This window comes from Salvelinus alpinus, chromosome 35 (assembly GCF_045679555.1).
Source record: "Salvelinus alpinus chromosome 35, SLU_Salpinus.1, whole genome shotgun sequence".
Lineage (NCBI taxonomy): Eukaryota > Metazoa > Chordata > Actinopteri > Salmoniformes > Salmonidae > Salvelinus > Salvelinus alpinus.
The window spans coordinates 180,902-197,081 of NC_092120.1; the positions used below are offsets into that span (position 1 = coordinate 180,902).

Genomic DNA, 16,180 nt, shown 5'->3' on the forward strand with positions numbered 1-16,180 from the left:
GGTTAGTGAGAAAGTGTGATAAAGAGAGAGAGAGCAGGTAGAGAGAGACAGGAGGAGAGGTTAGGTTAGTGAGAAAGTGTGATAAAGAGAGAGAGAGCAGTTAGAGAGAGACATAAGGAGAGGTTAGGTTAGTGAGAAAGTGTGATAAAGAGAGAGAGAGCAGTTAGAGAGAGACAGAAGGAGAGCTTAGGTTAGTGAGAAAGTGTGATAAAGAGAGAGAGCAGTTAGAGAGAGACAGAAGGAGAGGTTAGGTTAGTGAGAAAGTGTGATAAAGAGAGAGAGCAGTTAGATAGAGACAGAAGGAGAGGTTAGGTTAGTGAGAAAGTGTGATAAAGAGAGAGAGCAGTTAGAGAGAGACAGAAGGAGAGGTTAGGTTAGAGAGAAAGTGTGATAAATAGAGAGAAAGCAGTTAGAGAGAGACAGAAGGAGAGGTTAGGTTAGTGAGAAAGTGTGATAAAGAGAGAGAGCAGCTAGAGAGAGACAGGAGGAGAGGTTAGGTTAGTGAGAAAGTGTGATAAGAGAGAGAGCAGTTAGAGAGAGACAGAAGGAGAGATTAGGTTAGTGAGAAAGTGTGATAAAGAGAGAGAGCAGTTAGAGAGAGACAGAAGGAGAGGTTAGGTTAGTGAGAAAGTGTGATAAAGAGAGAGAGCAGTTAGAGAGAGACAGAAGGAGAGGTTAGGTTAGTGAGAAAGTGTGATAAAGAGAGAGAGCAGTTAGAGAGAGACAGAAGGAGAGGTTAGGTTAGTGAGAAAGTGTGATAAAGAGAGAGAGGAAGCTAGAGAGAGACAGAAGGAGAGGTTAGGTTAGTGAGAAAGTGTGATAAAGAGAGAGAGGCAGTTAGAGAGAGACAGAAGGAGAGGTTAGGTTAGTGAGAAAGTGTGATAAAGAGAGAGAGCAGTTAGAGAGAGACAGAAGGAGAGGTTAGGTTAGTGAGAAAGTGTGATAAAGAGAGAGAGAGCAGTTAGAGAGAGACAGAAGGAGAGGTTAGGTTAGTGAGAAAGTGTGATAAAGAGAGAGAGCAGTTAGAGAGAGACAGAAGGAGAGGTTAGGTTAGTGAGAAAGTGTGATAAAGAGAGAGAGCAGTTAGAGAGAGACAGCAGGAGAGATTAGGTTAGTGAGAAAGTGTGATAAAGAGAGAGAGCAGTTAGAGAGAGACAGACGGAGAGGTTAGGTTAGTGAGAAAGTGTGATAAAGAGAGAGAGAGCAGTTAGAGAGAGACAGGAGGTGAGGTTAGGTTAGTGAGAAAGTGTGATAAAGAGAGAGAGAGCAGTTAGAGAGAGACAGAAGGAGAGGTTAGATTAGTGAGAAAGTGTGATAAAGAGAGAGAGAGCAGTTAGAGAGAGACAGAAGGAGAGGTTAGGTTAGTGAGAAAGTGTGATAAAGAGAGAGAGAGCAGTTAGAGAGAGACAGAAGGAGAGGTTATGTTAGTGAGAAAGTGTGATAAAGAGAGAGAGAGCAGTTGGAGGAGAGGTTAGGTTAGTGAGAAAGTGTGATAAAGAGAGAGAGCAGTTAGATAGAGACAGAAGGAGATGTTAGGTCAGTGAGAAAGTGTGATAAAGAGAGAGAGAGGAAGCTAGAGAGAGACAGAAGGAGAGCTTAGGTTAGTGAGAAAGTGTGATAAAGAGAGAGAGAGGAAGCTAGAGAGAGACAGAAGGAGAGCTTAGGTTAGTGAGAAAGTGTGATAAAGAGAGAGAGCAGTTAGATAGAGACAGAAGGAGATGTTAGGTTAGTGAGAAAGTGTGATAAAGAGAGAGAGAGCAGTTAGAGAGAGACAGAAGGAGAGGTTAGGTTAGCGAGAAAGTGTGATAAAGAGAGAGAGAGGAAGCTAGAGAGAGACAGAAGGAGAGCTTAGGTTAGTGAGAAAGTGTGATAAAGAGAGAGAGCAGTTAGATAGAGACAGAAGGAGATGTTAGGTTAGTGAGAAAGTGTGATAAAGAGAGAGAGAGCAGTTAGAGAGAGACAGAAGGAGAGGTTAGGTTAGCGAGAAAGTGTGATAAAGAGAGAGAGAGGAAGCTAGAGAGAGACAGAAGGAGAGCTTAGGTTAGTGAGAAAGTGTGATAAAGAGAGAGAGCAGTTAGAGAGAGACAGAAGGAGAGGTTAGGTTAGTGAGAAAGTGTGATAAAGAGAGAGAGAGCAGTTAGAGAGAGACAGAAGGAGAGGTTAGGTTAGCGAGAAAGTGTGATAAAGAGAGAGAGCAGTTAGAGAGAGACAGAAGGAGAGGTTAGGTTAGTGAGAAAGTGTGATAAAGAGAGAGAGCAGTTAGAGAGATACAGAAGGAGAGGTTAGGTTAGTGAGAAAGTGTGATAAAGAGAGAGAGAGCAGTTAGAGAGAGACAGAAGGAGAGGTTAGGTTAGCGAGAAATTGTGATAAAGAGAGAGAGCAGTTAGAGAGAGACAGAAGGAGAGGTTAGGTTAGTGAGAAAGTGTGAATAAGAGAGAGAGGAAGCTAGAGAGAGACAGAAGGAGAGGTTAGGTTAGTGAGAAAGTGTGATAAAGAGAGAGAGGAAGCTAGAGAGAGACAGAAGGAGAGGTTAGGTTAGTGAGAAAGTGTGATAAAGAGAGAGAGAGCAGTTAGAGAGAGACAGGAGGAGAGGTTAGGTTAGTGAGAAAGTGTGATAAAGAGAGAGAGAGCAGTTAGAGAGAGACAGAAGGAGAGGTTAGGTTAGTGAGAAAGTGTGATAAAGAGAGTTAGCAGTTAGAGAGAGACAGAAGGAGAGGTTAGGTTAGTGAGAAAGTGTGATAAAGAGAGAGAGCAGTTAGAGAGAGACAGAAGGAGAGATTAGGTTAGTGAGAAAGTGTGATAAAGAGAGAGAGCAGTTAGAGAGAGACAGAAGGAGAGGTTAGGTTAGTGAGAAAGTGTGATAAAGAGAGAGAGAGCAGTTAGAGAGAGACAGGAGGAGAGGTTAGGTTAGTGAGAAAGTGTGATAAAGAGAGAGAGAGCAGTTAGAGAGAGACAGAAGGAGAGGTTAGGTTAGTGAGAAAGTGTGATAAAGAGAGAGAGCAGTTAGAGAGAGACAGGAGGAGAGGTTAGGTTAGTTAGAAAGTGTGATAAGAGAGAGAGCAGTTAGAGAGAGACAGAAGGAGAGGTTAGGTTAGTGAGAAAGTGTGATAAAGAGAGAGAGAGCAGTTGGAGGAGAGGTTAGGTTAGTGAGAAAGTGTGATAAAGAGAGAGAGGAAGCTAGAGAGAGACAGAAGGAGAGGTTAGGTTAGTGAGAAAGTGTGATAAAGAGAGAGAGCAGTTAGATAGAGACAGAAGGAGAGGTTAGGTTAGTGAGAAAGTGTGATAAAGAGAGAGAGAGCAGTTAGAGAGAGACAGAAGGAGAGGTTAGGTTAGCGAGAAAGTGTGATAAAGAGAGAGAGAGGAAGCTAGAGAGAGACAGAAGGAGAGCTTAGGTTAGTGAGAAAGTGTGATAAAGAGAGAGAGCAGTTAGAGAGAGACAGAAGGAGAGGTTAGGTTAGTGAGAAAGTGTGATAAAGAGAGAGAGAGCAGTTAGAGAGAGACAGAAGGAGAGGTTAGGTTAGCGAGAAAGTGTGATAAAGAGAGAGAGCAGTTAGAGAGAGACAGAAGGAGAGGTTAGGTTAGTGAGAAAGTGTGAATAAGAGAGAGAGGAAGCTAGAGAGAGACAGAAGGAGAGGTTAGGTTAGTGAGAAAGTGTGATAAAGAGAGAGAGAGCAGTTAGAGAGAGACAGGAGGAGAGGTTAGGTTAGTGAGAAAGTGAGATAAAGAGAGAGAGAGCAGTTAGAGAGAGACAGAAGGAGAGGTTAGGTTAGTGAGAAAGTGTGATAAAGAGAGAGAGCAGTTAGAGAGAGACAGAAGGAGAGGTTAGGTTAGTGAGAAAGTGTGAATAAGAGAGAGAGGAAGCTAGAGAGAGACAGAAGGAGAGGTTAGGTTAGTGAGAAAGTGTGATAAAGAGAGAGAGGAAGCTAGAGAGAGACAGAAGGAGAGGTTAGGTTAGTGAGAAAGTGTGATAAAGAGAGAGAGAGCAGTTAGAGAGAGACAGAAGGAGAGGTTAGGTTAGTGAGAAAGTGTGATAAAGAGAGAGAGCAGTTAGAGAGAGACAGAAGGAGAGATTAGGTTAGTGAGAAAGTGTGATAAAGAGAGAGAGCAGTTAGAGAGAGACAGAAGGAGAGGTTAGGTTAGTGAGAAAGTGTGATAAAGAGAGAGAGAGCAGTTAGAGAGAGACAGGAGGAGAGGTTAGTGAGAAAGTGTGATAAAGAGAGAGAGAGCAGTTAGAGAGAGACAGAAGGAGAGGTTAGGTTAGTGAGAAAGTGTGATAAAGAGAGAGAGCAGTTAGAGAGAGACAGAAGGAGAGGTTAGGTTAGTGAGAAAGTGTGATAAAGAGAGAGAGAGCAGTTAGAGAGAGACAGGAGGAGAGGTTAGGTTAGTGAGAAAGTGTGATAAAGAGAGAGAACAGTTAGAGACAGAAGGAGAGGTTAGGTTAGTGAGGAAGTGTGATAAAGAGAGTGAACAGTTAGAGACAGAAGGAGAGGTTAGGTTAGTGAGGAAGTGTGATAAAGAGAGAGAGCAGTTAGAGAGAGACAGAAGGAGAGGTTAGGTTAGTGAGAAAGTGTGATAAAGAGAGAGAGCAGTTAGAGACAGAAGGAGAGGTTAGGTTAGTGAGAAAGTGTGACAAAGAGAGAGAGCAGTTAGTGAGAGGCAGAAAGAGAGGTTAGGTTAGTGAGAAAGTGTGATAAAGAGAGCGAGACGAAGCTAGAGTGGAAGTATTGATTTTTCTCATCCTTCAAACTAATTAACGTTTTTGGCCTGGTTCAGTGATTACCACACTGCTTACCGTCCTGCTCTCTGGGAGCCTCCTGTCCCTCCCTCCCTTCTCTCTCTCCCCTCTGGCTCCCTGTGAAGCTCCCCAGACGCTGGTAGCTCCTTTTATTTACTTATCTAGCAGCGTTTTACTAGAGAATATAGAATTAGAATGGGAATTAGAATTTATATTCTAAACTCCAAGGACCTTTCCATAGTGTTTCGCCCAGGGACTAGCTACAGTACTGTATATACGCAGTACAGAATACTTTGAGGAACGAACGCATCATGTGTTGATGCATCATGTCGTCACCGGAGACGTTTGATGTTGTGAATGCCAATGGGAGAGAAAGAAGTAGACGTTCATTTAGCTTTTCTGTTTGGCTTGTCCCTAGTGGGTCTTGTTGCTATGTAGGTGGCTAAGTAATTACCAGGCCGTCCGTAGTGGATTGGTGGGTCAGTTTTTTAAAATTGCTTTCAACCACATCGTCTCTCTCAGAATAGGATACATTTCACAGTGTGTCACGGTTGTCGTAAGAACTGGACTAAGGCGCAGCGTACGTAGAGTTCCACATCTTTAATATAAAGTGAAACTTAAGCAATAAATGAACAACGAAACGTGACTACGTGGTAACACAGGTGGGAAAAATAGCTACTTAAATATGATCCCCAATTAGAGACAACGATTACCAGCTGCCTCTAATTGGGAATCATACAAAACACCAACATAGAAAAATAAACTAGTACACAACATAGAAATAATAAACTACAATACCCCCTAGTCACGCCCTGACCTACTATACCATAGAGAAACAATGGCTCTCTATGGTCAGGGCGTGACAGTACCCCCCCCCCCAAAGGTGTGGACTCCGACCGCAAAACCTGAAACCAAATGGGGAGGATAGGGGGGGTGATTAGTGTCGGTGGCGGCTCCGGTGTAGGTCATAGCCCCCGCCCAGAACCCGGATCCGGCCATCGCGCCGGGCTTAACGCCGTGCCTGGACTGGGCACCGGCGCAGAGGAGGGCTCCGGCCCTGGAACTGGATTGGACACCGTTCCTGGACTGGGCACCGGCACAGAGGAAGGTTCCTGCCCTGGAGCGGAACTGGACACCGTGCCTGGACTGGGCATTGGCGCTGAGGAAGGCTCCGGCCATGGAGCTGGACTGGATGCCGTGACTGGACTCTGCACCGGCACAGAGGAAAGCTCCTGCCCTTGAGCAGGACTGGACGCCTTGCCTGGACTGGACACTAGCGCCGAGGAAGAGTCCGACCTTGGAGCGAGACTGGACACTGTGCCTGGACTACACATCGGCGCAGAGGAAGGCTCCGGCCATTGAGCTGGACTGGACGCCGTGCCTGGAAGCTCTGGACCGTTGCCCATCGCTGGAGGTTCCGGACCGTGGACCGTCGCAGGAGGTTCCGGACCGTGGACCCTCGCAGGAGGTTCCGTACCGTGGACCCTCGCAGGAGGTTCCGGACCGTGGACCCTCGCAGGAGGTTCCGGACCGGGAACCGTCGCCAGAGGCTCCGGACCGGGAACCGTCGCCGGAGGTTCCGGACCGTGAACCGTCGCCGGAAGCTCCGGACCGGGAACCGTCGCCGGAAGCTCCGGACCGGGAACCGTCGCCGGAAGCTCCGGACTGGGAACCGTCGCCGGAAGCTCCGGACTGGGAACCGTCGCCGGAAGCTCCGAACTGGGAACCGTCGCCGGAAGCTCCGGGCTGGGAACTGTCGCCGGACGCCCCGGGCTGGGAACCGTCGCCGGACGCCCCGGGCTGGGAACCGTCGCCGGACGCCCCGGGCTGTGAACCGTCGCCTGAAGCTCTGGGCTGTGAACCGTCGCCTGAAGCTCTGGACTGTGAACCGTCGCCGGAAGCTCTGGGCTGTGAACCGTCGCCGGAAGCTCTGGACTGTGAATGTGCACTGGAGGCCTAGTGCGTGGAGCCGGTACAAGTAGCACCGGACTGGTGACACGCACTTCAGGGCGAGTGCGGGAAGCAGGCACAGGACGTACCGGACTGGGGAGGCGCACTGGAGGCATGTTGCGTGGAGCCGGCACAGGTTGCACCGGACTGGGGAGGCGCACTGGAGGCCTGTTGCGTGGAGCCGGCACAGGTTGCACTGGACTGGTGACATGCTCTGCAGGGCGAGTGCGAGGAGGAGGCACAGGACGTACTGGACTGGGAACACGCACTTCAGGGTGAGTGCGAGGAGGAGACACAGGACGTACCGGACTGGGGAGGCGCACTGGAGGCCAGAACCGTGGAGACGGCCCAGGTTGCACCAGACTGCTAACCGGATCCTCTGGTCGGATGTTGAGCAGATCACATTTGCACAACATCTCTCTCTCTCTCCCAACTTCCCCATTGCCTCCCTTGACGGTCTCTGGCTCTTCAGGGCGAGTGCAGGGAGCAGGCACATGACGTACCGGGCTGGGGAGGCGCACTGGAGATCTGGTGCGTGAAGCCGGCACAGATGGCAACGGACTGATGACCCGATCTTCAGCCCGCCTACGCTGCAGCCTACTCTTCGCCAACATCATTCTCCGATATCCCTCTTCACACTGCTCCATCGACTCCCAGGCGGGCTCTGGCTCTCTCCTTGGGTCGACCGACCACCTCTCTATCGCCTGCTCCATGTGCTCTGGCTCTTCCCGCGGCTCAGCCGGCCACCCCCCCCCAAAAAATCTTGGGGTTGTCCTTGGGCTTTCTGTGGCCGCGAACCCTGGCGTCGTCGCTGTCCTCCATTATTACCTTCCGTCTGCCGCTAAGGAAGGGTTTTGCATCCACCCATCACTTCTTCCCATGTCCAAAACTCCTTTACCTCGTGGATACCCTGCTTGGTCCTCTTTTGGTGGGATATTCTGTCACGGTTGTCGTAAGAACTGGACCAAGGCGCAGCGTACGTAGAGTTCCACATCTTTAATATAAAGTGAAACTTAAACAAAACAATAAACGAACAACGAAACGTGACTACGTGGTGCACATGCACAAACACAAAATAATATCCCACAAACACAGGTGGGAAAAATAGCTACTTAAATATGATCCCAAATTAGAGACAACGATTACTAGCTGCCTCTAAATGGGAATCATACAAAACACCAACATAAAAAAATAAACTAGAACACAACATAGAAATAATAAACTAGAATACCCCCTAGTCACGCCCTGACCTACTACACCATAGAGAAACAATGGCTCTTTATGGTCAGGGCGTGACACAGTGCTGTACAATATATATGCAATAGGTAACAATGTCAAATTCTAGATATTCTATGTCAATGCCACAATGGAGGGTTAGCACAATATAATTATTGAATCTCCCCAGAACCTGATTTATAGGATATGTTGTTAGAACTACCAGTATAGCACACTTTCTATGTATTTTACAATGCCAATCTCCAACATCCCATGTTCGTTTGTGGGATGTTAAATTAAGTCTCAAAATGTCTCTGTTATTCTACCCCTTCTCTTCCCCTTCTCTCCGGCTCTCTCCCGGCTCCGCCCCTCAGGCCTTCTGCGATTGGAGGAGCTAGTGCGGCGCTTCCTGATCTCCAGGGAGACGCTGTCAATCAGGATGCTGGATGACAGCCTGGATCCCACCCCTCTGCTGAAGGAGATACGAGACGACAAGGTGGCCACCATCATCATCGACGCCAACGCCTCCATCTCCTACCTCATCCTCAAAAAGGTCAGGGGTCATGCCTCAGTGCTAGGGTGGCTTTTATAGAGTTGATACACGAGTTGTCGCATGTAGAGCACAAACAGATCTGAGATCAGGCTGAGAAGTTGTACCTATTGACTGATTTAGTATCAGGGCCCATGGTATATTAATCTGATCCTAGAGCTGTGGTCTGGGTCTACTTCTAGCTCAAGAACAATTTGACTGATGATTGTTGCTTGCTGGATACAGGACAGTAATGCAGAGAACCCTGTGAAGTTATACAAGGAGCAACAATGGTTCAGTTATCTTAAGCAGCTTAAATCATACTGACAGCTTGTCTATTTGACATGTGGTAATCCATATTCAGTGGTGTTATGATGATGTATATTGTACAGCCTGTAGCAACAGCAGTCAGAGCACAGGAGTGACTCAGAGATTGGCCTTTATATAGAACTGTGTCTGTCTGTCTGTCAGTACATGCATTACCACTGCTCTCTGCTTCTCTGCTCTCTCTGCTCTGTCTACTCTCTGCCTTAAGCTTTATTGTGTAAGTTTGACAATTTAACACTGTGGTTGTGGTAAGCTCTCTCTTTCCATCCCTCTCTCTCTTGTCATCCCTCTCTCTCTTTCTCTCTGCTTCTGCCTCACTCTGTCTCCTACCACTACCCCATCTATCTTCCCCCCTCTTCTCTCTTACTTTCTATCTCGCTCTCCTTCTCTCTGTCTCCCCTCCCTCCTTCGCTTCTCTCTCTCTCCACAGGCATCAGAGTTGGGGATGACATCAGCGTTTTACAAGTACATCCTCACCACCATGGTAAGAACAATGCAACAACGCCTCTTAGCATTCCTGCCATCTTTCCACCTTTCCTCTCCTCCGTGTTCTTCCTTCCTTCCGCCTCCTTCCCACTCCCTTTCTTTGTCCCTGGGTATGTGTGAGGGACGGGGCCAGAGGCGTGCCAAGTGGGAGAAACACATTACAACACACAGAAAGAAATACACTACATGACCAAAAGTTTGTGGACACCTGCTCCCTGAACATCTCATTCCAAAATCATGGGCATTAATATGCAGTTGGTCCCCCCTTTGCTGCTATAACAGCCTCCACTCTTCTGGGAAGGCTTTCAACTAGATGCTGGAACATTGCTGCGGGGACTTACTTCCATTAAGCCACAAGAGCATTAGTGAAATCGGGCTCTGATGTTGGGCGATTAGGCCTGGCTCGCTGTTGGCGTTCCAATTCATCCCAAAGGTGTTTGATGGGGTTGAGGTCAGGGCTCTGTGTAGGCCAGTCAAGTTCTTCCACACCGATCTCGTCAAACCATTTCTGTATGGACCTTTGTGCACTCGCTTTGTGCACAGAGGCAATGTCATGCTGAAACAGGAAAGGGCCTTCCCCAAACTGTTGCAATAAAGTTGGATGCACAGAAGTGTCTAGAATGTCATTGAATGCTGTAGCATGAAGATTTCCCTTAGCTGGAACTAAGGGGCCTAGCCCGAACCATGAAATCCGGGGCTGCTCTAGTAGGGCAGAAATTGAACAAACTGAGTTGTTGGGAAGGTGCCACTTTGAAAGTCACTGAGCTCTTCAGTAAGTCTGTTCTACTGCCAATGTTTGTCTATGGAGATTGCATGGCCGTGTGCCCGATTTTATACACCTGTCAGCAATGGGTGTGGCTGAAATATATATAGTGTATTAAAAAATAGGAGTTTAAATAATTTTTTATATAATTAATTGAGGTTAAAGGTAACATATCTTCAGAAATTATAGGTGATGTAAATCTCAACCGTTTATCTTTTCCAGTGATGAAGACATAGATGTCTCATGGCATGGTGGGGTATGCAAAATTATATCTTGAATGTTTTGGCATTCATGTCCAAAAAGTCACATTCTAAGCACTACACGGGCAAATATGTATGGAAGGTTCGTTCAAATCAAAAAGGTTGCTGTCAAAAATGGATTGAATTCAAATGGATTTACCCTGAAGACATTTCAAATGTTATGTTCTCAAATGTATTTTTAATTTTTTACATTATTTATTTCACACCATATAAACATACACAAACAAACAAGTTATAGACACACACAAAAAACAACTACATCTCCTCTGCCCAGTCCTGCATGCTCACACCTCCATCCCTAGTGCCTGTATTATTGTTTGTCACGTGGCCTTAAATTGTACCAAATAGTTTTTCTCGGTCAGTGCCTTGAACCGCTGCGCCACTCGGGAGACCTAAATACAGTATGCAGACAGAAGGCTTAAAAGTTTATATTGTAATACTTCTGATAGCCAATTTTCTATCTCCACCTGTAACTTTTGGACTTGATAGCATTCCCAGAAAGCATGGATTATTGAATCATTGTTAGTTTTCCACATGAATTTTGTATAATAGAATCTATACGTTAGATGAAACTGGATTAACTTCTACCGAGTCAGAAACCCGGATCCGGGAGCACCCCCCACCCCCCACCAGTAAAAAAGCTGAATAGCATAGCTAGCATAGCGTCACAAGTAAATAGTAGCATCTAAATATCATTCAATCACAAGTCCAAGATACCAGATGAAAGATCCACTTCTTGTGAATCCAGCAATCATTTCTGATTTTTAAAATGTTTTACAGGGAAGACACAATATGTAAATCTATTAGCTAACCACGTTAGCAAAAGACACCATTTTTCTTTGTCCACCATTTTTTCTCTCCACCAGTAGCTATCACCAATTCGGCCAAATAAAGATATTGATAGCCACTAACCAAGAAAAAACCTCATCAGATGACAGTCTGATAACATATTTATTGTATAGGATAGTTTTTGTTAGAAAAATGTGCATATTTCAGGTAGAAATCATAGTTTACAATTGCACCCACCATCACAACTCGACTAGAATAAATACAGAGAGCAACGTGTATTACCAATTTACTCATCATAAAACATTTCATAAAAATAGACAAAGCATAGCAATGGAAAGACACAGATCTTGTGAATTCAGACAATATTTCAGATTTTCTAAGCGTTTTACAGCGAAAACACAATAAATCGTTATATTAGCATACCACATGTGCAAACGTTACCCCAGCATGAATCCAAGGCAACGGGAGCGATAACGTTATGATCACCAAAATATATACATTTTTTCACTAACCTTCTCAGAATTCTTCCGATGACACTCCTGTAACATCATATTACAACATACATATAGAGTTTGTTCGAAAATGTGCATATTTAGCCACAAAAAAACGTGGTTATACAATGAGAATAGTAGCAAAACTGGCCTGAAAATGTCGGGCGCTATCTTTGAGAGTGATCTAGTCTAATCGATAGCTAATCATAAACTTGACTAAAAAATACAGGGTTGACAGGAATCGAAAGATAAATTAGTTCTTAATGCAATCGCTGACTTACATTTCAAAAATTATCCTTACTGTGCAATACCGGGTCCGCCAAGCGAAGCTACACATAACAAAATGGCGATATATGCATTTAAACATTTTCAACAGAACAGCGATTTATCATCATAAATAGTTCTTACTGTGAGCTGTTCTTCCATCAGAATCTTGGCCAATGTATCCTTTCTCCGGTCTAATCGTCTTTTGGTCGAAAGATGTCCTCTTGTCCCGTCGAAATGGCCAATAACGTTCGGTATGTACAGGAAACGTGCCCAGCTCATGGAAGGGTGTCACAAATAAATGCCTCAAAATCGCACTAAACGGATATAAATTGCTATAAAACGGTTTAAATTAACTACCTTATGATGTTTTTAACACCTATAACAAGTAAAAACATGACCGGCGATATATTACTGGCTAAACCAAGGCTTGGAAAGAGGTCGGTCCAACGTCCTTCTCGCGTCGAGCGCAGGGTCCAAAGGAAAGCTACTTCCGGTCTTTTGTGTTTTATACGGGCCCTGATTGCGCAATCGACTCCATTCAAATTGTCACCACTTACTGACATCTAGAGAAAGGTGTAGGCAGTGTTTGTATCCTCATAGCATTCACAGGGACATTAAAACTGACCTGGGACCAGAGGCCAAGATTTCTGAAATCTCACTCCCTGTCAGGAAAAGTGCTGTAGATAGAGTTCTGTTCCACTCAGAGACATAATTCCAACGCTTATAGAAACTAGAGAGTGTTTTCTATCCAATAATAACAATAATATGCATATTGTACGAGCAAGAATTGACTACTAGGCAGTTTAATTTGGCAATGTCAAAAAAAATAAAGTGCTAACAGCACCCCCTATTGACAAAATGGTAAATGTTTTTTTTTTTTTTTTTTTTTTTTTTTTTTAAATCTTTATTTTAACAGGGAAAACAGACTGAGACCTGGATCTCTTTTACGGCTGTGCCCTGTGTAAACATGTTGACATGTACAGTTTTAGACATACAGACAAGAACATTTCAAAACATACACAATTCAACAGAAACAATCACAGACAACATCATATTGATCCTCCATAAGCATTTTAAAATGGGCAAGGGACACCAGAGTGTCTAACTTAAGTTGGATCTGCAGTTTGTTCCATAAATAAGGTGCAAAGGAACTGAAGGCAGTCCTACCCAACTCTGTGGAGACCGCAGGAGTCTCTAATGTAATCCACATCTGTGATCTGGTTTTAAAATTAGTACATCTTGTGGAAATTAATGATGATATATATGGAGGTAGTTTTAAAAGAAGTGCTTTATAAATAAACAAGAGAGCATGTTGCTCTCGCCTCACAGATAGAGAGACCCAACCCACATGTTGATATAGGATACAGTGATGAGTTCTGTAACTATCACCCGTGATAAACCTGAGTGCACAATGGTAAATAGCATCCAGTGGTTTTAATGTGTTTGCCGATGCATGCATATAGATAATATCACCATAATCTAAAACGGACATAAAAGTAGCCTGCACAATTTTTTTCCTATTTACAGAGGACAGACAAGCCCTGTTTCTGTAAAGGAATCCTATCTTGAATTTGAGCTTTTTTCCCAATTCAGTAACATGTTTTTTAAAAGAAAGCCTATCATCTAACCATACCCCTAAGTATTTATATGCAGAGACCTTATTGATTTGAGTACCATCCAAGCTAGTGATTACAAACGTGTTTCTAACTGAGAGTTTAGACCTAGAAAAAAACATGACATTTGTTTTCTTAGCGTTTAAAACAAGTTTAAGCTGTAAAAGAGACCCCTGTAGTATCCTAAAATCAGACTCCAACTGCATTAAAGCTTGGTCCGCTGTTGGAGCAATAGAGTACATCACTGTGTCATCTGCATATAAATGGAATTTACAATATCTGACATCATCACCAATGTTGTTTATATAAAGTGAGAACAATAGTGGGCCAATTATTGAACCCTGAGGGACCCCTTTAAGTAACTGTAAGGGGTCAGACTTGACCCCATCGACCATGACGGCTTGAGTTCTATCTTTAAGATAGTCATAAAACCATCGGCAGGCATCAGTGCCCAGTCCTATAGATGACAGCTTACTCAAAAGGATAGCATGGTCTACAGTGTCAAAAGCTTTTGACAAATCTACAAACAACGCAGCACAGTGCTTTCTATCGTCTAAGGCATTTGCGATATCATTTACAACAAGCATAGTGGCCGATGTGGTACTGTGTTTAGATCTAAAACCAGATTGATTGGTACTAAGAATACTGTTAGCAGAAAGAAAAGATTGTAACTGTTTGTTGACTATAGATTCTAGAATCTTTAGTTACATATCAAGGCCCGTATCGTCAGGGCCCGTATCGTTAACTGTAGTTTTATTAGTTTGCTCTGATGTCCAAAAGATTTCAAATGGAAATTTCTTGATATGTAACTTTCAAGTTCCATGTATTTGAAACTATCTACATTCGGTCAGTCCAAAATTACTTTTTCATTCTGTCAAGGAAATAAATGTATTTCCTGTTACCAAGTCATTTACGGTTTCCATGCCTTTAGTTTTCCATGTAGACCAATTTATTGGTGAATTCTGAAAAGCTATCCACGTATTGTTCCATAAGGTTGTGTTTAAGGTTCTTGTAGAATACGATACATTTTCTTCCATATTGTTAGTGTTCTTCACTATGAAGTTGTTCATGTTCTTAGCTTTATCCTTTGAAAATAGACACGTAAAAAGATTCTGGGGATGAGCATGTGCATCCTCAATATGTACCCATTGTTCTGCTTTAGTGCATTCAACTATATGTTGCAAGTAAAATCCTTTGGTAGTGATTTGATACAATTCCAAGTCTGGAATGTTAAAACCACCCCCAGGCTTAGGAAGATGTAAAACGTTCCTTTTTATTCTATTACATTTATTAGCCCATATAAAGTCTATTATGACTGTGTATACTTTTTTAAAGACGGCAGGGAAACCGTCAGTGACTTGGTAACAGGAAATCTTCAGTGGGTAATTGGTATTACCAAAAATAAATATAAAACTTTGGGAGCCATGCCATTCTAGAGGTTTATTTTGCCTGTAAGATTTATGTGAAAATTATTCTATTGAATTAGATTTGCTTTCATATTGTTGAATAATAGAATAAAATGATCTTTATATATTTGTTGTTAATTGTCACTTATTAATAACTTATTCTTAATAGGGGCACTGTTTTCACTTTGGGGAAAAATCGTGCCCAAATTAAACGGCCTCGTACTCTGTTCTAGATCATACGATATGCATATTATTATTACTATTGGATAGAAAACACTCTGAAGTTTCTAAAACTGTTTGAATTATATCTGTGAGTAAAACAGAACTCATTTGGCAGCAAACTTCCAAACAGGAAGTGAAAATTCTGAAAATGGGTGTCTGTGTAAGGCCTTGCCTATTCAATTGCCTTATATTTATGGATCTGTATGCACTTCATACGCCTTCCACTAGATGTCAACAGGCAGTAGAATGTTGAATGGGGTGTCTAGCTTGATGTGAGACCGAATGAGAGCTTTTGGAGTGACAGGTCCGCCTAATTGGCAGTATTGTGCTGCGCACTAGAGAGCACCATATTCTTTTCTGAAATGCGTTAGGTAGACCCAACGAAATGCTCCGTCTTGGACGTTATTGGATACATATGAGAAAAACATCATAAAGATGGATTTTCAACTGAGTTTGACCAGTTTATTCGACGTTTATTGTGACTTTTGGAATTTTTCGTTCCATGTGCCAAGAGTTCATGGACATGTGCGCTCCACCATGCTAGCCAAAGTTGCTAATTCGACAGAAGAAATGGACATTCTAAAACAAAACAACGATTTATTGTGGAACTAGGACTCCTTGCACTACATTCTGATGGAAGATCATCAAAGGTAAGAGAATATTTATGATGTTATTTCGTATTTTTGTGGAATATGTTGGCTCCAACATGGCGGAGAATGGCTGGGCGCTGTCTCAGATTATTACATGCTGTACTTTGTACTAAAGTAATTTTTTTTAAATCTAACACAGCGGTTGCATTACGAACCAGTGTATCTTTCATTTGCTGTACAACATGTATTTTTTAGCAAAGTTTATGATGAGTTTTTTGGTTAGATTACGTGACTGTCCAAAATTTCTCCTAACAATTTGGTGCATTTTGGCGCCGTATTCACAGTGTAAAACCAGGATTTGTAGCTATAAATATGCACATTTTCGAACAAAACATAAATGTATTGTATAACATGATGTTATAAGACTGTCATCAGATGAAGTTGTTCAAAGGTTAGTGATTTTCTATCTCTATTTGTGGGTTTTGTGAAAGCTACCTTTGCGGTGGAAAAATGGCGGTGTGTTTTTGGATATTGTGG

At 43.6% G+C, this 16,180-nt stretch overlaps 1 protein-coding gene and 1 long non-coding RNA gene across 15 annotated transcripts in view; both read left to right on the top strand.

The window, feature by feature from the left end:
* LOC139564478 (uncharacterized) overlaps positions 1–4,193 on the top strand; it is a 29,075-nt gene extending 24,882 nt beyond the window's left edge. For 10 of the 12 annotated variants that reach the window (XR_011672750.1, XR_011672751.1, XR_011672754.1 and 7 more), the window contains 3 exons: positions 191–1,475; positions 1,601–2,344; positions 3,086–4,193. This is a non-coding gene — a long non-coding RNA (uncharacterized lncRNA). Of the gene's footprint in view, positions 1–190; positions 1,537–1,600; positions 2,345–3,085 lie in introns of all 12 variants that reach the window. The other 2 variants (XR_011672746.1, XR_011672748.1) reach the window with 2 other exon arrangements.
* LOC139564477 (glutamate receptor ionotropic, kainate 5-like) overlaps positions 1–16,180 on the top strand; it is a 257,557-nt gene that overhangs the window by 141,152 nt on the left and 100,225 nt on the right. For all 3 annotated transcript variants that reach the window (XM_071384030.1, XM_071384031.1, XM_071384032.1), the window contains exons 8-9: positions 8,275–8,453; positions 9,187–9,240. In XM_071384030.1, coding sequence (XP_071240131.1) covers positions 8,275–8,453; positions 9,187–9,240 — 233 coding nt within the window. The remainder of the gene's footprint in view (positions 1–8,274; positions 8,454–9,186; positions 9,241–16,180) is intronic.